At 33.0% G+C, this 24,265-nt stretch overlaps 2 protein-coding genes across 7 annotated transcripts in view; one reads left to right on the top strand and one right to left on the bottom strand.

The window, feature by feature from the left end:
- Dnajc24 (DnaJ heat shock protein family (Hsp40) member C24) overlaps positions 1-19,817 on the top strand; it is a 51,532-nt gene extending 31,715 nt beyond the window's left edge. The window contains exons 3-5 of one of the 2 annotated variants that reach the window (XM_046467521.2): positions 2,469-2,607; positions 13,941-14,009; positions 17,812-19,817. In XM_046467521.2, coding sequence (XP_046323477.1) covers positions 2,469-2,607; positions 13,941-14,009; positions 17,812-17,942 — 339 coding nt within the window. In that variant the 3' untranslated portion in view covers positions 17,943-19,817. The remainder of the gene's footprint in view (positions 1-2,468; positions 2,608-13,940; positions 14,010-17,811) is intronic. The other variant, XM_046467522.2, reaches the window with a different exon arrangement.
- Positions 19,179-24,265, bottom strand: part of Immp1l (inner mitochondrial membrane peptidase subunit 1) — an 83,092-nt gene continuing 78,005 nt past the window's right edge. For all 5 annotated transcript variants that reach the window (XM_058586496.1, XM_046467517.1, XM_046467520.2 and 2 more), the window contains 2 exons: positions 20,242-20,352; positions 19,179-19,347 (listed from right to left, as the gene is read on the bottom strand). In XM_058586496.1, coding sequence (XP_058442479.1) covers positions 19,279-19,347; positions 20,242-20,352 — 180 coding nt within the window. In that variant the 3' untranslated portion in view covers positions 19,179-19,278. The remainder of the gene's footprint in view (positions 19,348-20,241; positions 20,353-24,265) is intronic.

The raw sequence follows: 24,265 nt of genomic DNA, 5'->3' as shown, positions 1-24,265 counted from the left end.
AACTTTAGTTTCCCAAAGAGCATATTTATTTTCATGCTATAATAGGCATTTTATTGGAATATATCCATTATATGCATGTCATGGAATAATATTGAATTCTAGTAACAAAACAGAATGGACTTGAAAGTCTCAGATGGTGAACTACTTATTTTATTAATAGTCATGAACTTCCAAATTCAGTAATGAGATCATATTTGACTATGAAAGAATTGATATGACTTATAATAAAATTTAGCAATGGTTTTTACTTTGGGCAGACAGAAACGAATTCCTAGTTTTTTAAGGCTTTCTTGGTCAGGTTGGTGCAAGACCAGGCCTAACAAGTTAACTTTCTATTAGAAATTACCAATTTTTAAATCTGTACTCCTATTTTATAGCTAGAATCTTAGAATGATTTATTTCTCCAAGGCCTTACTTAATGTTTGTGATATATTGAGATTAAAAGTTTCCACATGAATATGTATCTTAACTGTACCATTGTAGCATATTGGAGTGTGTTCCATGTATTAACATTGAATCAAAATAACATCTTCTTATAAAGTATTGGGTCAGCTAGAGAACTTTAATGCAACCAACTCTATTTTGGTTTAGGGATATTGTTTGACTATCCCAACTATAGGGATTGCCAAAACTTTGGTACATAAATAATTTTTATGAACACCATTAAATGAAGATGAAACAATAAAGCCTTAGTTTCCTTTTCTTTTCTCCAGTCATTATATTAATTAGTTTCAATACCTAAATGTTAGTAACTGACAGATTTGGCATAGGGAGAGAGGAAGTTTGTTGAAGCCCTAAAATCAGTCTTTCTCCCGTCTTGTATGTTTATAGTTCTTTTGTGTGGCCAGATATCATGATAATTTTATTCTGCTACTGGGAATCATCAACACTGTGAAGTTCACCATAAAAATGATTCTACTATTAAAGACAGTAGTCCATGATATGAAATGAAAACTTTCTGAATTTGAGTTTGAGAATGAAGTCACTAGCTATGTGGTACTTGAGGCAGGTTACTGAATTACTCTGGGTTAAGCAACTTCAATAAAAAAATGACACAGTACTGAAAACTTTTGTGCCGTTTTGTTGTCTGTAAAGCAGTCTGTGAGAGAATTAATATTTTTATTTTTTAGTTGTAGTTGGACACAATACCTTTATTTATTTATTTATTTAATGTGGTGCTGAAGATTGAACCCAGGACCCCACAGTGTGCCAGGAGAGCACTCTACCGCTGAATCACAATGCCAGCCCCAGAATTAATATGATTTTACTATTAATTTTGAGTATGTGAACCAACCACATTGATGTTTCATGAAATGGGAATATGACTATTTGGCTTTTCATTTTAAAAATTTGAAAAAAAAAATAGAGAAAGAAAAACTTCTGTATTCAAAGGAAGTTTCTAAGTTTACTTTTGAAATTAAAATATGTTCTGTAATATATTGAAAAAAACCTTTAGACAAATTACTGGTTGAAATTTCTGAATAAGTGGTTTCTTATTTACTTGAAAGTGAAAAAAAATTCTATATCTGAATATCTGCTATCCTTAGGTTATTTTAAGTGAAATGTCTGTAAATTTAAATAACATTTGTTTGCTGAGAGACTGCTGAAAACCAAATGATATATTGATTCTTCTGGAAGAACTGTTGCATAAAAAAAGAAGGGACAACAGTAGAGAAAAGAAAGGATAGTGTAAGTGAGGTATCCAGTAAACCACATTTTATTAGCATTTGAGAATTTAGTTGATGCAAAACTTTCTGATTTTGACCAAATAGTATGAAAAAATTATTATATTAAAAACATTGTTGAAAATTTCTTAGTTAGAAAGCTTACATGAGAAATTTCTTTCATGGATTAATTTATATTCAAATGTTTTGAATTTTTAAAAGTTGTTTCTTACAAATCTGGCTCAGAATAACCAAATCATATAGCTTTGAATTGGTAACTTGAAAATCTTGAGATTTGAGGAAGAATAGGAAAGATAATTTACTTTTATAATTAGATACATTTTATTTTATGATTGTAGAATTTAATTTCAGAAGAAAAACTTGTAGTCCATTTGTAATGGTTACTACAGCCATGCATATTATATAAGGGAAGCTTCATAGTCTGCATAGTTTGTGTTCTTCCTTTTTCATGTCCTGCTTGTCTGCACGTACCTATTTCTATTTGTGTTAGTCATACTCTCTAGGTAAATTGTCCATGAGACCAATGATTCCATGAGCAAATTATCCAGAAAATGCTGTCTTTGCACGTTGTGACAGATCATGTCACTGGTGGATTTATAGCTACTCCAATGGTCTAATTAACCTGGCAGTTGTCTCCTGTGCCCAACACTGTTGTCTCATCGCCTTGCATCTTAGTTTTCAACTTCTTATTACCCCCTTAACTAAGGTTCAGATTGACTTTTTTTTTGCCTACCCCACACAACTCTCTCTCTGTTCACTACCCCCTTTATTTTTGATTGGCAGTATCATCCAGATAAACAAAGTACAGATGTGCCAGCAGGAACAGTAGAGGAATGTATACAGAAGTTCATCGAAGTTGATCAGGCATGGAAAATTCTAGGGAATGAAGAGACAAAAAAAGAGTATGACCTGCAGCGGCATGGTAGGTACTTGTGGTGAGGAGCCACAGCCCCTGGGCAACTTTTGAAGCACAGTATGCAGCCTCTCCTAGGGAGCATTTTCCAGCATTTGCACCAAGTTATTGCCACCTTTACTCCCCTAGTCCATCATTGTTTTTAATTATGCCCTGTTCTTAGTAGTGATTATTTTGTGTCCATTGAGAAGTTAACTGAATCACAAGGATGTGGCATCTTATAAATCTATGAAATTTACTTTTCATTAACTATTAACATAATTACACATTCCTAATTAATATGTTTTTTATGTTTAAAACTTCTTTTGATTAAGTTTAATTATACTATGGATTAAAATTTTTACTGTAGTGCTCTAGGACTGTATACTGTATAAATAACAATGTAAAAGAAAATGGATAATATCATAAAGCATTCTGCTCTCTTTGGGACCATTTTAGCCTAGGTTACATGATTATCTCCAAGATAAACTATTCCTTATTAGGTTGTTATAAATGATACTTTAGGAATGCACATTGCCTAAGCAGTTTTTAAAAGTTGTTTCTTTTATGCTTTTTGAAAATAGCTTCTTAAAACAGTGGCAGGCTGTTGTGAGAAAGAAAGGGAGAAATGTAGGTCAGGTTTGTCACACATAGACTGCAGTTACAGGAAGTGATAGGCTGTCTTTCAGCACTGGCCTTGGGACAGGAGTCCCTCAGCCTTCTGTTTGGACCTTCATGCACCCTACATGCTAATGGGGGGAGTCAATAATCAGTTACAGCCTGTGGGGAAAACACTCAATTGCTCTCTCCAATAGCACATCAGGCTCAGCATTGACTGGGATGTGTTGATAAAAGCTGTCTTGTAGTTGATTATTGAATCCTTTCCCATGCCCACACTGGCACACGATCAACCTCACAAAATGATTTTAAGGCTCCTGCTACTGAGGTTATGAAAATTTGATTTGAAATGCAAGGCTTTATTTCCAAACACAGCATTATAGAATACAGACAATGATAATTTGTAAAACATCCATACTCATTTTCATAGGAAGTTGTACCAATAAAATTAAGTACTTGTTTTAGTGTGGAATACCTTTGCATGAAAAGACTTAACTGATTGTTTATGTCCTGGAGTGGTAGGTTTTAGTAGTAATTTATTCATAGTACTAATTAGCTCTAAAGCCCTTCTACTTCTTTAAAGACTAACAGGTTTTGTTTTGTTTTGTTTTTAATATTAAGAATCTGAGGGTATACTTACCTTTTTAAACAATTTGCAGATTTTCAAGTATGGCTTGAATGTTGCATCTTCTCTTTGGTATATAATATCTATGTAGTAAATGTGTTTGTTCTGACAAAAGAGTGTAGAAGTGACTACATATCCATAGATAGATATATCCTTTTAAACTGTGTTCATGTGATATAATTTCTCTGGAAGTCTTGGAGATGATAGTTCTCTCATGTTGTTTTTGTACATCATTACCAGTCTTTACTATGTAGAGTTCCACTTTGTTTAAGATAGCAATAATATAAAACTGTACTGTAATGTGTGTAGGGTATGTATTTTCATTGTCCCTCTGCATTTCTATCGTTCCACAGCCTGTGTACTCTAAACTGCAGATTAATGAATTTGACTAAAATTCTATTGTTCACAGAGAAAGGGTTAGGGAGAGGTCAAAAAGAAGAACAATCTTTCTTACTGGGCTATAGAGTTGGGTAGACCAGTAATGTAAAGGTAGACCTATAATGAGCTACACGCCCAGCTGTCTTTTGAGCTTTTTATGTTTTGTTTTTAAACATTTTTGTTTTGGTATCCAGGATCATTCCCAGGGACACTCTACTACTGAGCTATATCCTCAGTCTTCACTACATTGCCCAGGCAGCCCTCAAACCTGTGATACGCCTGCCTCAGCCCCACAAATTGCGGGGATTACAGGCATGTGCTACCAAGCAAGCTGGTTTTAAACAAAGTGTTTATTTTTGGTTTTGTTTGGTACTGGAAATTGAACTATTGAACTCAGGGGTGTTTAACCACTGAGCTACATCCCCAATCCTTTTTTCTTTCTTTCTTTCTTTTTTTTTTTTTTTTTTTATTTAAATCTTTTATTTTGAGACAGGATCTCACTAGAATCTTGATAAGTTTCTAAGTTTGACTTTGAACTTAAAATACTCCTGCCTCAGCCTCTTGAGTCACTGGGACTACATGTATGTGCCACCTTGGCCTAGCAAAGTTTTCTTTAGGCTTTTAATGGAAGCACCTATGGTTTCTCCTGTGTCACTGGGGACTCTTGTAGGTTATTGATGAAATTACACTGAGGTTTAGACAAAACCATATACAGTAAGAGTTGGCCCTGATCCATATAACTAACCTGGAACTTATAAAATGTCAATTTGTTTTGAAGTTTTTCAGGTGGGTGATTACTGTTCTAAAAGAACTTTTTTAAAAAAAGAACAGTAGAAGTGAGCTGTTCTAAAAGAACAGTAGAAATACAACTTTTCATGACATTTTAATACCTGAATCTAGTATTAAATATGTATTTCTTTACTGTGGACTCCAAATAGTGAATTCTGTGTTTCAGTTTTAGGTGGAGATTGGCTTACTGTTGAGATAAGAGTCTCTTATTTAAATATACACTTGCTGTTTTTAAACTTATCATACCAGAACTAGTTTTCAAAAATCTTATAGTAAACCTGCTTTCATATTGTTCTCTTGAATACCAATGATTTTTTTTTTTCTTTTCAACCATTTTCAAAAATTGGCTTCTCAAAAAAGGAAATGAACTTGAACTTCTCAACAGTGAGGTTTTAGATTTGATAGAAAGGAAACCTTTGAGAGTGATAATTTGTTAAAGACCAGGATAGGTTACCAAGAGAGAGAGAACTGTTATAACCAGGTCAAAGCACTCTTTTTTCTGGGTCACCCCCTGGGGACATGGAAATAGCTTTGTTATACAGAACTCTTTTTCCATGTGGTGTTAGTTCATTGTAAATAACTTTCTTTTCATAGGGGGTGCTTTAAATATGTTTGTTTCCTGCCTGCTTTTAACTTGCAATATGAAATAAATTTGAGCTCTATAATATTGGGAAGAAGGTGGGAGATGCTTTATTGGCTGATGTTGAGTGCTTTTTCATATTTCACAGCTCAGAGTTGGTGCCTTGTTCTAAGGAAAACCTCATCAATATTGCCCACAGACATATAATTGTCTAGAAGATGATTTAAAGGAGTCCTTGATGTCCATATTTCTTTGCTTCTCAAAAGAAACTATCAATGGATTATTTCTATTAAAGAAAAAGTAATAATCTAGGGCAGATAACCTAAAGTAAAATACATATTTTTTCCTCTCTCATTTCTACTTTTGTATTCTTTGTTGACATCTTAGGGCAATGTTTGCCAGGCTGAAGAAAATCAAGTCTTAAGAAAAGGATGAGTAATATTCGTTCCAAGAGATTATACATTTTGAAGGCAATGTTAACTTGTGAATTTAATCAATTAGTTCCAGTTGGCATATTTACCGTATTGTTTGTAAGGATGCTTCCAAAGACAGCTTCCAGCATTCCCCTGAAAAGCGTAGTTATTCAGGACTAGGCTTTGCATTTCAAGCAGATGAGCATTTTGGAAAACCTTTTCAGGATTTATTAAGTTTTCACTTGAATAATGTCTGTTGAATAGACTTTGGTGTCTTTATAAATTTGTGGAGAGTTTTCTCATATATTAAACACATTAAAAAGCACATCAGAAGTATATCATGGGGAAAAAATAGGGATTGTGATTCAGTAGATTTGTAATGTGCAGTCCCAGATTTCTAATGCCTCAGTGGCCCTGCAGAGTGACATAGCTTATGAGTTAAGTTACTTACCCTGAAGAGAAACAAACCTTTAAATGCAGTTTATTAGATTAAACAATGCTTAATGAGTGGGTTGTGTTTGAGATCCTTCCTGATCTAGCATGTAGTATTTTATATTGATATATCTTGGTTTTCTATTAGTGAGTTATTTTGGTGATGTGGTGCTTCCCATTGCACCAGTTGGCTAAGTACTTAGATAACCAAATCAGCCTGGCTCAGAGAGCAATATGGCTGGAACTTATAAAGCAAGTGTGCCTTTCTTCATAGGTAATCAGCTCCTCTTCTTAGCTAGATACAGTAGATCATTTCTGATGTTGTTTTATGCAATTTGCTGCATCCCTTTATTAGGATAAAAATTTGAGAATGGAAGATGAGGAAATCTTGGAATAAGTCAAGAATAGTATCTTAAAATCACACCAACATTTATGTGTCCGATAACTTAAGTCAGTATGCAATTTCTTGAACTAAAAATGAAGAGTTCTTATAAAAAGGGTGTTAGTATAACTCCAAAAAAACTTACTTGTAAATGTAGATACTTTTAGATAATATGGATTTGGGTTGACTGTTAGGAGTAATATCTTAAGAGCAGTAAATTGTTGTGTAAAATATGTCCTAAAATTGACCCTTACAAAATACTTGAATTAATCAGATTATGGTTTCCATTTATGGTCTTATTATTATTTCCATTTGATTTTAGGAATTTCAAAATTGGCTGTAAAAATTAGCTTCAGGTAAAAACTTGAAGATAAACATCAGGGGGTATTTTTTTTTGGTGACTGTTTCTGGGAAAAGTAAGTATGTGAAATGATGCAGAAAATCCATCTAGACAGTTGGGGACTGGCATTATCTTGAGAGGAAGAACAGAGTATAGATATAACTTTCTGTTAGGGTCCCACTGCCTTATCTTATTTGTCAAAAGAAGGTTACTACTCATATTATTTCACATTTATTTGAGTGGAAATAACAGCTTTTGCAATGAAAATGTATTTTAAGATCATTTTTCATCAATTTTGAATAAAAATGTGGCTAAGAATACTATGGACAAGATTCTAGTTGTAATTCTGGTACATTTGAATACAATTTGGGGATCTGACTTAATAGTTAAGAAATATAAGATTTTAGGAAGTTTTTGTTTCTGACTTTAACCTCTCCCCTTCTCCTTGGCTACTTGGCCCAGTTGAAATCATTGGTCCAAAACCAAAAGGGGACCCATTCTCCTTGCTTTTTTTCCCCCTCAGACTTGAAACCCTGGTTTCATATTGTACTCTGATTACTTGTACTTTGCTCTGTTTAAAACCAATGAATAAGAAATGTAAGTTGACATTTCTGCTTTTTTCAATGTTTTTCCCCTATATGATTTTATTCACACAGCTGCCCCAGTAGTCCATCCCTAGATTATAACACATAACCTGAGTATTTCCGTAGCTGCTCATTGCTCTTCCATTCTCTTCTGCTGCCTTCTCCCATAGTCCTTTACATTTTGATTGATCTAGCTTTCTTTTTTTCTCTCTTCTATTTAAGAAAATTATAACTCCCCCCTCTCTCTCCCATTACATTTGCCCATTTACCTAGAATTCTCATGGGACAAAACCTTTAAGTTTGTCCTTATTACTTTTTCCAACTTAATCATCTGCTACAGCCTAAAGAAAATCATCTCTGGTCCATGTAGAGACTCTCAGATCTACTCATATTGTTTTTCATTATTCAGAACACTTTCCTATTCTTTGTAGAATATTCTTTGTTCAAAATTTATCTCAAGCCCTCCCATTTTCCCCACCCCCACGCTCCCTCCAGAGTCTTTCCTGATATTTTAATCCATTATCATTTCTACCTTCTGAATTTAATCCACAAAATTAATTATTTTTGATGTTTTTCCCCCTGTGGTACCTACCTTTTGGTTCTGTGTTTGATATTTTGGAGGGACTAAAAAAGTTATATAGACTATGGCTTAGATCAGAGTTAATGGACTGACAGTAGTCAAGTACATCAACCTTCATAGCAGTGTTACAAATCCAGACAAGGTCAAGAGTTGCTGCCTTCTTCCTACACTGTGGAACTACACTGAGGCTTTTCCCCCTACTACTAATTGATTGGTTCTTCATTTTCTATGGTCTAGTCTAAATGGTTCAACACAAACATCATGAGACAATAATAGCTTAAAAATCTATCATTGAGCACTAAAAGTGTGGTAATTGTCCTTTAAACATTGTCTAAATATTCATGTGAGGAAGGTATTAATAACTACTTTCCAGAGAAAGAGTTAAAGACTCCAAGAGGTTAAGTAATTTGACTAAGGTCACACAGCTAGTAATTGATAGGGGAGAATTCCAAGCCATTTTCTCTCTTAAATCAGTTTACTAGGCTTCCAAGTTTTGTACAGATTGTGTGTGTGTGTAGTCTGCTATTTCAGTTCCCAATAGTCAGGGATGAGACATTTTTGAGAATCAGAACAAAAGGCCAGGCCTACATCTGCTGCTGTTCTTGTTTGGTAGTTGAAACAGAAGGATTCAGTTTCTGGGTTTTTCATTCGGGACCTTCTTGAACATTGGGTTTCCATTTAGTAGTAAGTCCTGCAATTTTTAAAATTCATAATGAATATCCAAGTTTGTAATTTTTCTTCAGTGTGGAAAGCCTTGCAATTGTGACTTTAATTTTATCTGAGAAAGGACTGTAGGATTATATGACTTAACAAACAATTCTCAAATATTGCCCGATTCTTTCTCATAAGAGACTTTCCAAGAGACATTATGAAGACACATTGATTATCTTCAACTTATTTACTATATGAAAAATTTCTGTATAGTGAAATTATTTGTAAGAATGAAATGGCTGTTTAAAATTACAAGACGATACTGAGTTAGACCTAAAAGAAAGCACTGCTGCTTGCTTTTAACTCACACACACATACACAAGCTCACACACGTCTTTAAATTTGGATTAAGCTTTTGAAATGGCATAAAAATAAAAATGGTGGACTAATTGTTAAGTGAGAGTATTTCATGATCACTTGAATAACATGACATTGCCATGCATGAATAATATGGACAGAGCTGCAGATGGACTTGATCTTTTAGCCAGTGTACAATTGAATGGGACTTTAAAATACCTCAGCCATAATGAATAAATTCCTTTCCTCTATAGCTTTTTGTTGCTGTTATTTTTTATTTTTACTTTTTTTTTTAATTGTAGCTACAGTTAGAGAAACTTTATTCAGATTGGAAGTGTAATTATTTACAAATTAAAGAATTGTTTTTGAAATTTTATTATCATTAAGAGGAAGTTTAAAAAGACTGGAATTCCATTGTCTTGTAAAAAGTAAAAAATATTTATTGATTCCCAAATGGAGCTGAAAAAAACCTTTCCTCTTTTAGAAAGTTGTGAATGACCCAGCAAGAGCTCTAGTAAGCTTTACTGAACCAAGCTGCTAATAGTTATTTAATGTTATTCTTCAGTGTGAAAGAATCTCCATAGATTTTCCTTTTAATCTCTTTGAATTGCAGGCTCATAAACCTCTCTGATGAGCCCTGCCAGTGTTTTCTTAGATCCCACTGTTGAGACAATAGAGCCACAGAATTCTTTCACCTCTTGTTGTCAGACAAATCCAATAGAACACAAGGTCAGAAGGGCCTATACTTCTAAAGGTTGAAAGATTCTTTTTCAAGTAACCACATAAATTATTTGATTTTATCATTATATTCCTCAGGAACCTCTCTAACTATAATACACTGCTTTCTATTTGTAAAATAAATTTAGAAGTTTTTCTTGCCTCCTTATTTGACGAAGTTTGTGAGCACAGCACAGGGTGTGAACAGATCTTAGTGTCCCCAGAAAACTTAGAAAAAAAATTGAACCCATTTGCTTCTAAAGAATCAAAGCATGTCATTAGACTCAAGACTGAGTACACCAAATGCCAGGCAATGCTTTTCTTTCTAAATGGCTGTGGGTTTTTCTTTTCTTTTGTCTTCATCTTTATTTTTAATAGTTATTATCATTCTATAGTAAAAATCCTAGATTCAGATCTTGGATCTAGTCCTTTAGTTAAATCACTAAGGCAGTTTTTTTTCCTCAATATTTTTAGTCATGTTAACAGGACAATCTTGAGATAGGACTTAAATTTGTAGATACTTGTTAAAATGTTTCATTGTAGTGAGCAAAATCTTTATAATATGTAATACTACCAAAACAAAAAACAAACAAACAAAAACCTAATCTGTCTTGAAGGTGCTGTGCCCGATTAGTAGACAATTATCAAAATAGGGTTCCTGTGAGTTGATTTAGTGGATAAGGAAGAATTAAGTTTTTTAATTATAACTACAATGGTGGACAAGCAGAGATTATTGTTTAAAGAGGAAAAAAAACACATTTAAGTTGTTTGTTCCTTGTAATTGTAATGGGGGTTGGGGTGGGGGGATGGAATTTGCTGTTGCCCCCTACTTGGACACCTGCCTCTCAACAAAAGATCTTGGTCACCCCCCGCCGCCCACATTTAGATTCACCTTTTACTTGTATGTACCCTGCGTGCTCATTATAAGGTTCTCCTGGGATCCAATTTTCCCCTGAGCTAATCATCCCCAGCCTCTTCAGAAGTTAGATTACTATCCTTTCAAAGAATACACACTTTCCTATGAGACACTTATTTTTCTTTCCTTATGTCTATTAAAAAATGTAACCATTAGAGTCTCAATACACTACCTTTAAAACTTTTTCTTGAAGTATAATACATATAGAGAAGTGCAGAAATCTTAAGTATAGCTTGATAGATTTTCACAGTCAGCACACCCATTTAGCCAGAAGTCCCCTTGTGACTTCTTCCAGTCATCACTCTCTCCTTTGCCCCTATGCCGTAGGGAACTTTTGCCCCTTATATTTCATATAATGGAGAGTAATCACAAGTGTTCTCTTTTATGTCAAATACTGATTTCTAAAACCAGAATCTCCACAGAAACTTGAGACTATGTGTACATAATATTGAATAATCCATTCAATATAGAGATATTTAGCAGCTATAGAACAAGAATATTTGAATATATTCATTTTCTGACCCCTGACAAGGGACTAACCATTTTGTGTTGTTTTCCCTTTTACAGTGAGAGATGGTCTATGCTAATCTTTCAACCAAGAAATAGGTAGCTACTCTGAAGTTTCTGTGCAAAGAGATAAAGAAGGAAAGATAATAAAAATGTAAAAGCCGTTTTTTTGAGTGGGTGGAATAATAGAAAGGGTTGCACATGAAATAGTAACTAGGTGAGAATAACAATAGCTTCCCAGTAGAGAAGCAGAACAATAGGATGCTGACTTGCTTGGCAGTTATATTTGCAAGTTATTTCTTATTTGTTATTTTTAAATAAAAATGGCATAATGGATATATATGAATGGGTTGTCTTTTTATGCAGTTATATATTACAGGTGTCCAAGGTAGGTTAAAGTGAGAAAGCTGATTCATCGTCATTATTTCTGCCTTTTCCTTCTTTGCTTTATTTGATTTCAAAATTGCATAAGATGTTTATAAGATACTCTAGAGTATAAACAACTTAGTGATAAGTTAATGACACCTATTTTTCCCCTAAAGGGGATGTCTTTTAAGTGTCAATTATTCCCATCCCTAAAATCTTGTTTATTTTCGCTGTTCTAGCAAATCACCTTGGTCTTTCCAGTAAGAAATTAAAATATAAGATTATATTTCCCCATCACGAGACTTTTGGACATAAGAGAATAACACATAGCCAAGGGAAATTTATATAAAATGTAGAAATTAATTTTTTTTTTGTTTTGTTTGGAAATTACTTCACACACTGACACATTCTGCATAAGCTCTTTACAGATATGGAGGAACTATCTTGACCATTAGAAAGAGTCTGTATCTTTGTGTTTTAAGGACAGTTTTGGGACTTTGGGTACCCAGTAAATATGAAGTGGTATAATATTTAATATACCTTAATAGAAAACCATGGCAAGTTCAAAATATTGTATAATCTTTTCATCTATTTTAAAATTGTGTAACTCACCAATAAATTTTGAACAGGCAGTTATTAAATATAATTAAATTGCAGGCATTCACACAACAGAACAAAGGGAGGCATTCTCAGCAAGTGAACAAGAGACTAGTGAGACAGCTAAAGAAAATTTCACTGGAGTGCGGGGTGGATTTTAGGTTCTTTTTTTTTTTTTTTTTTTAGCATTGACTTCTAGAAGAACAGTACAAGCATACAGGAAATATAACGTGTCTTTAAACACAAAGACACGTGCTTCCTATCTATAGTTGCTTTCTTTGTCCCAAAATACACTTGTTTTAGGCAAGAAAGTACATGCCTGTACTACCTAGACCATGTTCTTACTTATTTAGGTGTGTTCCATGCTCCCTTGGATCTTCCATTGGTAAGAGAAAACTTCAGCAAAGAAAACAGCAGTGGAACATCAACACAGAATAGCTGGGTTGTGGGGCTACTGCTGTATTAAAGTAATTCTTTCTGTAAGTTCCTTATTATCCTGTTTCAGTCAGATGACTAATAGCCCCTTACATTTTGGTAGAGCTTTTTTCTTTAAAACATTGTATCATTTTTGATTGGAAGAATACCCATTAGTCTGCTTGAACTGCCATAACAAAGTAACATAGACTGGGTGGCTTAAACAGAATTTTTGACACTTCTGGAAACTGGGAATCCAAGATCAAGGTATTGGCCAGTTCAGTTCCTAATGAGGGCCCTCTTCCTGGCTTGCATACAGCCTCCTTGTTGTCCTCATATGGCCTTTCTCCTGTACATGGGTAGATGGACATACAGAATGATCTCGTGCTCATCTTATGAAGCCACAAATCCTATTGAATTAGGATCTCACCCTCATTACCTTCTTTAAACTTTATTCACTTCCTTAAATAGTAATATTGGGCTTAGGGCTTCAACATATGAATTTGGGTGGGGGGTTGGAGAATAGGGAATTCAGTGCATAGCAATCCTCCTAAAATAAACAAATGAGAGAGTATTTCTGTTGTAGTGATGAAAAAACTGATATACCCAAAGTTAGAAAGCTGGTAAAATAGCATCTATACATTGCTTTCTTAGCCAGATATAATTTATCTGACAAAAAGTTTTTAAGTCTCACAAAGTAGAGGGTACTGATTATAAACTGCCTTCATGATTTTGTGTGTTGCATATTTGTATTAAATGGGATAAATTTTGACTTAAAGTTTATCTGGAATGGCATGTTACGTAGAATTTTTTAGTCAGCTAAAGACAGGTAGCCTTAACATTGCTTTCAAAAGTAGTAGACTGGGCTGAGGTTGTAGCTCAATGGTAGAGCACTTGCCTAGCATGCATGAAGCACTGGGTTTGATCCTCAGCACCACATAAATATAAAATAAAGATATTGTGTCCACCTAAAACTAAAAAATAAGTATTTAAAAAGGCAGTAGACTGAGGTTTTAAATAATAGATAACTAGGAATTATAATGACTATGCTGGAGTTGCCATCTCATTCTTCATAGGTAAAATATCAAAATTAAGTGTCTTATTTTATATTTTACAGAAGATGAGTTAAGAAATTTGGGTCCAGTAGATGCTCAAGTATATCTTGAAGAAATGTCTTGGAACAAAGGTTGGAATTTTTTTTTTCTTTTGGATTAATCTACAGCGAAGAAAAATATTAGGAATTTTTTGAAAAAAAGTAAAACCTCATGAGATGTTTGGAAATTGTAAATAATAGTTTGGTTTTACATGTATTTGTGATTTGTATGGCCTGTTTTTGTTTAATTCTAAACTTCACTTATTGATGTTATTTTTCTACTTTAATTGGATGTTAGGTACATAAGGGTTTATTTTTCATTTGTTTTGTACTACTTTGATTTTTGTATTACTCTCTGTAATAAGGACTTTATTAAAGTCAAAGAGGGTGATTTTTTTCTATTTCTCTTTATGGTGGCAATTGAGATGAATTTCTATTAGAATTTTTGTTCATTTTCTCCCTATATGGAATCCTAAACTCTCAGGAGAGGGCTTTCCATGGAGGCTTTTTCCGTCCCCACCGTAAATTTTTTATTGTCTCTTAATAAGAAAAATCAGTCACTATCCTTGACCTATCATGAGTTCATGTCTTTTCCCCTTTTGTATCATTAAAATTTTAATTTCTGCATTCTTTTGATGTTCCCTGAAAAACTCTGGGTAGACACTATATTATGAAAACTCTTTCCAGACATAATCCATGAATATCATCATACTTTGATATTTCTCTGGGCAATTGAAGAAAATCTTATTATAGTTTACTAGAATTTTGTATATTCTTAACCTATAACTATTATTCAGCTTGGGGTACAAATTACCTAAAGGATTCTAAAAATGTTCTAATGAGTGTGAATGATAAAAGATAAGCAGAGCCATCCTTTTCCAATGGCAGATTCTTTCTTTATGCTCTAAAGAAATGGGTCACAAGCCATATTGGCTTAGAAGGGTAATCATGTTTTTACCTATTTGACCATTCTGCACTCAACCACTAAAATTAAATTACAGATTCAAAATTCTAATTTTCAGTAAATAATTGAAAGCTTCAGATTTTTTGTAATTGAGGCTCCCAAATATTAGCAATAGTCTAGTCAGAATAATCAGGAAGGGCTACCGCTGTGAAAACAATACAACAGTGACAGGCTTTTCATTGCTATTTTATGGAAGGACAAACTAGAACATGTCTTTATTAGGGAGACCTGCTCAAATAAATGTGTTTTTTATTTGTTTGTTTGGTGTTTTTTTTTTTTTTTTTTTTTGGTACCAGGGAGTGAACTCAGGGCCACTCGACCCCTGAGCCCCATCCCCAGTCCTGTTTTGTATTTTATTTAGAGACAGGGTTTCACTGAGTTCCTTAGTGCTTCACCATTGCTGAGGCTGGCTTTGAACTCACAATCCTCCTGCCTCAGCCTCCCAAGCCACTGTAAATGTATTTTTTTAAGATATAGTTTTCCTCCTGTCTATCAGCATATTTGTGTGTGTTTAATCTATTATTAAACAAATTAATTCTTGTTTTCATTGATAAGTCTAATATACTTTATTTACTGATGATTCCTAATGATGCAAAAATAAGGCAAGCTGCTTGTTATAGTTTTTCTTCTTTTATTTACCTTTGAAATATTTGTTAATAGTACAATTTAATTTTAAATTAAAAATTTAGATTGGTGATTCAAGTACCTTTGTTTAGTATACTTTCTTTTACTACATGGACTTTTTCATACAAATGAATCTATCCAGATATTGAAGAAAATGAAATCATCAAGGCTTATTAGAAATGTTATTGTCCCTGGAATGCTTCAAAGTAAACCATTGTAAAGAAAACAGGATGAATCCCATCCACAGCCAGTGAATCAGTATTAAACAGATACAATTAATCTTAAATATATAGAACAGCTTTGCTTATTTAAGAATTTTTATCATTGTAAAGCTGGAGATAATCCTTGTCCTCCTGAGAGGAAATACTGAACAACAGCTGCATGAAGCCATTATTCTTGCAGGACTACTTAAAAATGAATAAGAGCTGTCTTAGCATATGAAGTTAAATAAAAAGTGTGATCATTTGGGCAAGTAAAAAATTTTTTAGATTCCTTCAGGATTGTTTTCAGAATGGCCTTGGAAGGAGAAGATCCAGAAATGGAGAAAAGCTGATGAAACCCTACATGATGGGTATAGCCAAAGTATCTGCTGCTGGATCAAAGAACAGTATGAAGTAGTGCATTTTCTTATGCTTAAAAGGCATATATACCTGGAACTGTTGAGAGATTGACGCTAACCTTCCCCTTACAAGTTAGTCTAGTGTAACTTGATCATATTGTTGATCTTCATTCACTATATTTAAAATTATGATTTCTTTGAAAATAGCACCTTGTTTCAAAACTTGATGGTAGTAAGAAATTTCAATAAACTTCATTTTCAGTGAGCACTAACATTTGGAAATATCTATGACAAAACTCCACAGTAGCTCATGCTGTCCTCTGTGTCATTTACCAAGCACGTGTCACCTCAGATTGTCTCTTAGTGTTCACTGAGGTGGTAAAAAAACAAAAGAGGGGGAGATTTAGCTTAAAATCAATGAATGGTTAGAATACGTATATTTTTAGACATTTTAACAACAAAACCATTCACTTTGAAAACATGCTAAGTACATGTATATTTGTATATTGCTTAGACAGGGAAGACGAATTTCTGAAATCAAAATTAAATTAGTCTTTGTGGAGAAGAAAGGCATTGTGGGGAAGAATAAAAAACAGGATTGACAGAGTGTATTCATGTTTTTCTTACTGATAAGCATGTAAGTTGGCTTATTGCTCATTTTTTTTCAATTTTTTTTTAGTTACATATGGACACAATACCTTTATTTTATTTTTATGTGGTGCTGAGGATTGAACCCAGTGCTTCACATGTACTAGGGTAGCACTCTACCACTAAGCCACAACACCAGCCCCTTATTGCTAATTTTTTTAAGATTGGATTTGATAGAGAGCAAATACATTCAGTTTAATTTCTCTTTTTTTCATACTCCGTATGAGTTATAAATATTAATCAAGTTTGAAAACTGAATGACAATATTTGATCATAGGAAATCATGAATCCTTTGAGAACTCCTTTATCTCTAATAAAAAATTGTTATTGGTAAAATAGATACTGTGATTAATAAGTTGCTTTTCTTTGATAGTTACTTCCCAGAGATAATAAAATGGAAGACCAAAGGAATCAGAAATTCTTTCAGTCCAAGGACACTAGTAATTAAACTTTCCAGAGAGAGGACATACTTAAAATTTCTACCATTTGGAGGAAACCATTGCCTCCTTAGGGCATCTCACTTCAGACAGTTTCCTGTTGGTTTATATATCATTTGTAAACACCAAACAATCAGGTACACATACATCCTCCATTATCGGGTGGGGAAACTGCAAAAAACTATGGTGTTTATATATATTGAAATCATGTGGTACCAGAAAGGAAGTATCCAAATATTATTTAGCTGATAGTCAAGTTACCAGTCATTTCTAAAAGGATAGACTCTAGGCAAAATATCATGCTCCTTTCTCTTTCACTATAATATTTTAGAAAATATATTTTAGAGAATATAAAATTTTTATGATTCTTAATAAAACATTTCACAGGTTGCGTCTAAGCATCCCCCTCCCCCAAATCATTGGACTGTTGATTCATAGCTTTAATACTTCTCTCATCTATAGATAGATGCTTTGGTAATTTTTAGAAACACTGTTCCTTGCAAGAAATGTTTTCCAATTCTCCTTTAAGTACATTTTATCATTATTGAGGGTTTTTGTTTGTTTGTTTGTTTTGCGATTTCTATGGAATAAACTCTGCATTTTTAAAAGTTATAAGAAAAGTAGTTGCTTGTAAGCATTTGAAGTTTTTTTTTTTCTTCACAGATGATCATTCTTTTTTTCTGAGTTGCCGATGTGGTGGAAAATACAGTGTTTCCAAAGATGAAGCAGAAGAAGTTAACCTGATTTCTTGTGATACATGTTCACTAATTATAGAACTACTTCATTATGGCTAAAATTGTTGACTACTATTGGAATACTTCAACTGTATATTCAGACATGATGATGAGAGGCCATTCGAGCATTAAGGAAATGGATTTTTTTTCTTCCCTATTATTTGCAAAGAAACGATAAGATTATCAAGCAGAGGTCACCTACATTTAAAGATTAATGTAGTTATTTATATGTACTTATAAACTATATTTACATTGCCATAAAAGGACTTGAGTTATATTTTATGGATTCCCATCTTAAAACCTTTGTTTTCTCCTTGATAAAACATAAGAATTCTTTTTCTTAACATAAATATGTCTCTTATTGGGAAATATTATTATCATATTCCATTATATTTATAAAGTGTCTAACTGATAATGTTCCCAACAGGTTACAGTTATAGGCCTATTTTATACCTACCTCAAATTCTAGTGTCATTATAATTAAATTAGAATCTCTGTGAACAATATGTGATCCCAGTTCTCCCATAATGAAGGCTGAATACGAAGAATAAAAAATGTGAAGTGACAACTAGAAAAATAGATTTGGAATTAAGACTTGGCTCCAGTCCTGGCCTTCTAGTTCTAAAATTTATGAACCTCACCATCTTCAACTTTAAGTATAATTTAGAATATGGAAGCTTTAAAAAATAGTCTGAAATTGGTACATCCCTTTCCTTTTTATTTCAAGGTGTTAGGTTTGGTGTTAATTGCCATATTTGTGAATAAGAACCATTTTATTGCTGGTATGATGGACTTTATAAAGTATTATTGCCTACAATAGCCTGTAAATGTCATATTCTTAAAGACGTATTTTTCTATACATTTAATGTTCTTGCACAGTCTAAATCAGAACTCATTTAAAGAACTTGATAGAATCTCTTATGGGATCACCGAAACTTTTTTACTTAACTTCAAATGAGTGAGTCAAGCTTGTAACTTAGAAGCTTTTTACTTAGAATGAACTCCTGATGTTGCAGATTGAACTTATAAATAAGAATAGTTACTATTCTGACTTACTTACTATAGCTGAAGTATAAGGCACTTTCAAGAAGAGTAGATTATTTTCACTTTACTTATATAAGACAAAAAATTTGCAAGTGAGGTATAGTCATTCAGGTCTCCCTGCAGATATTTTATATATAACATAAAATTTAGATGAAACACTGATCTTGGGTTATACTTATTTTTACACAAATATTTTGAACAAGAGTTTGCAGAATGGATTGTTTTTCTTTACATTTAACAAATAACTAAAACTGAACAGCAAATAGTTTATTGGTTAAGTACATGGTTTCAACTGCAGTAATAAATTCACTTGAACAGGAAACAATAATCAAGTCAAAAGAATAAATGCTTGCTAATTATCAGAAAATCTGTGGCCATTTGGGCTGTCTCGTAGAAATCCAAAATCACTCAGAGGCCAGATCTGTAAAACCAAAATGTGATTGAAGAAAATTAATAAAAGTGATGTTATATAATCATTATTCCCTTTTCCTTTTCATCCATTTTCTCTATGCTAAATAGTTAAATGCTTATCCTTACTTATCAGTCAAGAATAAAAATTTCTGCATCAGAAAAAGACTGTATAATGAATTAGAACAAATTACAAAATTAAGAAAAATTTTAAAAAAGGGTAAGACTTAGAAAATCACTTGTATGTATTTAAATGTTGAGTTTGGAACATTCAAATATACAAAAAATTCTCTGTGTGTATTTATGAATATATATGTCTGTTACATCTTGAACCTAAAGTTTTTAAGTTTTATGTATTTGAATATAATAATTGTAAAGAATTCTGGGAATTATCCAGTTGCCCCAGATACTCATGTGTTTTTCTTATTATTGCTTATGATTAAAAGGAGCCAGAAAAATCAATAAAAACAATAATCTTCCCTACGAGTTGTACATTTGCTTCAACCACAATAAACTGTCCATGATTCACTGTATTTAACTAGGGAATCCTTGCTTTATAGGTATTGTGAACCTAGACTGCTCTGCCACAAAATGCTTATTAAAATATGCCCAGATTGTATAAGAGAGAATTAGAACATTCAAATGAAAGGGTTCTTTTGCTACATCAGTGAGTTTTAATTTTATTATTATTGAAAAATCATTCTTAATACCTATTTTGTGAGACTAGGCAAGGGGAGATGAGAATGTTTCATATAGTGGTACTAAGTAAAAGCCAACATGTTATAAAATGTAGTTACTGCAACAGTTAAATCCACTGACATCTTGAAGATTTCAAAGGTTCATTTTGGGGAAATGCAGAGAATACAGTTTAGAGAATACAGTAAACATTTTAAGCACAAAACTGTACCTTAAAGAAGATTCGTCCTCTTATTAGTCCATATGGAATAGGTCCATAATACCTGGAATCTGTAGAATTCTGTAAATTATCACCTTCTAACCAAACATGACCTGTTGGCACCTAGAATGACAGAATAAGAGCAGCAGCCCCTTGAGAAACAATAAAATCTAATTTAGGTACTATCATTAAGAAGTATGTCATTTGGAATAGGGAGAAATATCCTAAAGTTTCTTTTAAAATACATACAAATCCTAAGTTGCATTTTTGCTTCTATTATTTCCTACACAATAAAATAAATACCAAAGGTTCCAATTTTTTAAAAGACCTGTCTTTTTTATAATCATACTGTTCTCAAACAGTAATTTGTTATACAAACCCCAAACTGAGGTTACAATAGATCAAAACTGTGACAGGGTCCATTAATTTAATAGATTTCAAAAGAGGTCATTAGGATACTGACTGAAAATGTGCCCTCCTGTCTCAATAACAGCATAAGCAGGGCAGCCACTCACTCAGCAACATCCTGGGGCCAATACCAAGGCCAGACCTATTAGAATGCTCATGATGAACTAAATGGTAATTGATTGTGACATCAATTACAAATAATCTCATCATTTTATTGGAGTAGGCTTGTCAGAATTCTAATTAAGATCCCTGTTCTGCTTTTGTACAGGCCATATCTTCAATGCATTATACTTTGATAATGACCATCAAGAACCAGAAGGACCTATTATAAAATCATCAGTCGTAAAATGAATGATGGTGACCTTCTACTAAATGAAAAAACTCTCTCATATGTTCTGAGTATTAACTGGTATTAAATAAGTTTGAATTTTTATTCAATGATGATCCATATAGTTAGAACAAAATACATTATTTAAAAAAATGCCTTCTGCAATATGAGATATTTGCCTACCATTTACTATTATCTGTTCAATTTAAACTTAAAAAATTACTCTCTAGAAACAGTCTTTAAAATTGCCTTTGCCAAGCTGTTATTTTATAGTTTTTGTTACCCAAGAAAATTTAATCATTCACCAGAAAATGATCTATTGGGAAGGAATTTATTTTCACTATTTCAATTGTTTTTGATAAAAGAGACTGCATTTTTTAGAATGATGAATCATATTTTGGAAAAAAAAATTACGCAAGCATGAAATTTTAATTTTACTTTAAAGAGATTCTGATTCCGAAATGGCATGTATCAGATACGAGTATTTGCCCAGAAACCTTTAATAATTTGCATGCAGCACTTCACGTTTAACACTGAAATGTTAAATCTATTATGTAAAAGTGGATATGTTTACTAAAAGAATATCAGAGAAAACCCAAGTGTATTTATGTGTACAAAAGCCAGATTGGAAATATATACATCAAAATGATAAAAAAAAAAAAAAATCAGAGTCTAAGATCACTCATTTTTATTAATGAAACTTACAAATCCTAGGGCCAATAAGCAAGATTAGTTCCTACCAATTCAATAAAATAGACAAATACAGAGAAACATTAAGATTGATCAAGAAGAAAAATGAGTATAAAATGAAAACAAAATAGTGAAGTTGGAAAAGCCATACATAACCAACATTCTCAAGTGTTAAACTGGGAAAAGACATAAGGTGAGGATTTTTTTGTGTTTAAATTTCCATAATTGCTCAAGATGCTTGTTCCTGAGTTTTAAAAATACTAGGTATGAATAAAAAAGGGGCACTATTATAAGCAAAAGAAAAACATTCCACATACGAATAAGGCAACATGCCAAAAATCTAAGGAGATTTCTATCCCTCTGACCATAAACCAGGATCCATGGTTTATACATTGATCTCTCCCTGAAGTTTTCCCCAAACTTATCTGCCTATACAAAATTCTCTTGATTATTTAGGGTATAAATCATGTAGTCAGCCTTGCTTGAGACCATGGATTATGATCTTTTTACTTGCTTGGTTTTTGTCTAAGTCTTCACTATTTTATGAGAAATTAGGTCAATAGGTAGTAATGTCATGATTTTAATTATTTTGAGTATTACTTTCATTATCATTACTTTCATAATACCAAAAATTATTAAATTTTTGCCAACCAGATTGTAAAAAAATGGTACCTTTGTGTGTTCATTTGCTTTTGTCTTATTATGAATGAGGCTGAATCTCTTCATGTGTTTAAAAGCCATATATAGAATTCCTTTTCTATGATCTCTCTTTGCATGTCTTCTGCCCTCTGTCTATTGGGTTGATGATCTCTTTCCTCCTTTCAAAGGAGCTCTTAAAATATTATGAAGATTAGCCCTTTGAGATAAAAATGACAAATACTTATTCCCAGTTTGTCATTTGTCTTATTAATCTCTGCTTTTATGACTTCTGGATTTTGAATCATAGTTAGAAAGATTTTCATGGTTCATTTTTTATATTTAAATATCCTTTTGGAATGTATCCTGAAAGACGCGTTGTACATGGTTTAGAATATTTTAAATTTCTGTTGATGTAAGGGGCTGGAATGTAGCTCAGTAGTAAAGCACTTGCCTACCATGCATAAAACCCAAGATTACTTTTGTGATAGTTATGGTAAGTTTCTTTTAAATTATTGAAATAAAATACTGAAGTACCTCAGTAAGATTAATAATACAGGAATCTTCTGAAAGAAGCCCAGAACTTGTCACCAGGAACCTTGGGGAGGAAAGTGACCCACGCTCTCTATATCTAGTCCTTAATTGCCAGGGTTGGTACCAAGGGGAGGAGGAGTAAAATCAGCATCCATATGTGGATTTTTTAGTTAATTTTATTGGATCCTTAAAACAACCTGTGAAATGCTGTTCCTGATGTTTTATAGAAGAAACAGGTTCAAATATGTGACATATCCTGCTCCTCTGAAGCTCATACATGGTACTACAACACCATGCCTCCATTTATAGTAAAGGAATAATACATCTCATGGACTTAACACTTCATGTTAAGTACACAAACCAAGAACAAGAAAACAACCTGATCACTGATATTACCTTTCATCTAACAAGAATTTCTCTTTACTACCCCCATACCACCTCCCCATTCCTCCCTCCCCTTTGCCCTATCTAGAGTTCATCTAATTCTCCCATACCCCCACCCCAACCACATTATGAATCAGCATCTTTAAGTCAGAGAAAACATTTGGTATTTGGTTTTTGGGGACTGGCTAACTTCACTTAGCATTATATTCTCCAACTCCATTTATTTTCACTATTTCAATTGGTTTTGATAAAAGAGATTGCATTTTGGGGGGACTGGCTAACTTCACTTAGCATTATATTCTCCAACCATCCATTTACCTGCAAATGCCATGATTTTATACTCACGAATGGTGTGACTCTACTTTGCGTACAACCAGAGATATGAAAAATTGTGCTCTATATGTGCAATATGAATTATAATGCATTCTGCTGTCATATGTAGCAAATTAAAATTTAAAAGTAAAAAGTAAAAAAAAAAAACACATTAAAAAAAACAAAAAAACACTTCTCTTTAAATAGGAAAACACCCAAATGCAGATCTTTAAAAATCAAAGTAGTCACTTTTGGTGACTTTTCAATTATGGTCTAGTGTAGCAAATTCATCATGTTTGAAATCATCCTACTTTTGAAATATATAACTTTTGGGCACTAGGGAGAAGAGTGTATGCTTTCACTTTAAGAGTCAATTTCACACAAGTACACTTTTATATACAGTAAAATGCACCCCATTTTAAATTTGAAAACAATATGTACACACCCAGGTAACTACCACCTCATTGGGAAGAAGATACAGAATATTTCTATTATATCAAAATGTTTCCTTCTGTTCCTTTGTAGTTAGCTTCCCAACTCCACACCCAGGCTCAGACAACTAGACTTCTTTGATATTAGAGACTAATTTGCATATTTCTGAATTCCATTAAATGGACTTGCAAACTATATATATTGTGTCAGGCTTCTTTCACTCGGCAAGATTTTATGATTAATCCAGGCCGAATGTGTCTGTCATTGGCTCTTTTTTTTACAGCTGAATAGTACTCCACTGCAAACTGCAAT

This window comes from Marmota monax, unplaced genomic scaffold (assembly GCF_021218885.2).
Source record: "Marmota monax isolate L192 unplaced genomic scaffold, Marmota_monax_Labrador192_F-V1.1 WCK01_AAM20220418_F8-fsc00135, whole genome shotgun sequence".
Classification (NCBI taxonomy): domain Eukaryota; kingdom Metazoa; phylum Chordata; class Mammalia; order Rodentia; family Sciuridae; genus Marmota; species Marmota monax.
The sequence above is the reverse complement of the archived record's forward strand: the minus strand, read 5'-3'. Positions and strand labels throughout refer to the sequence as shown.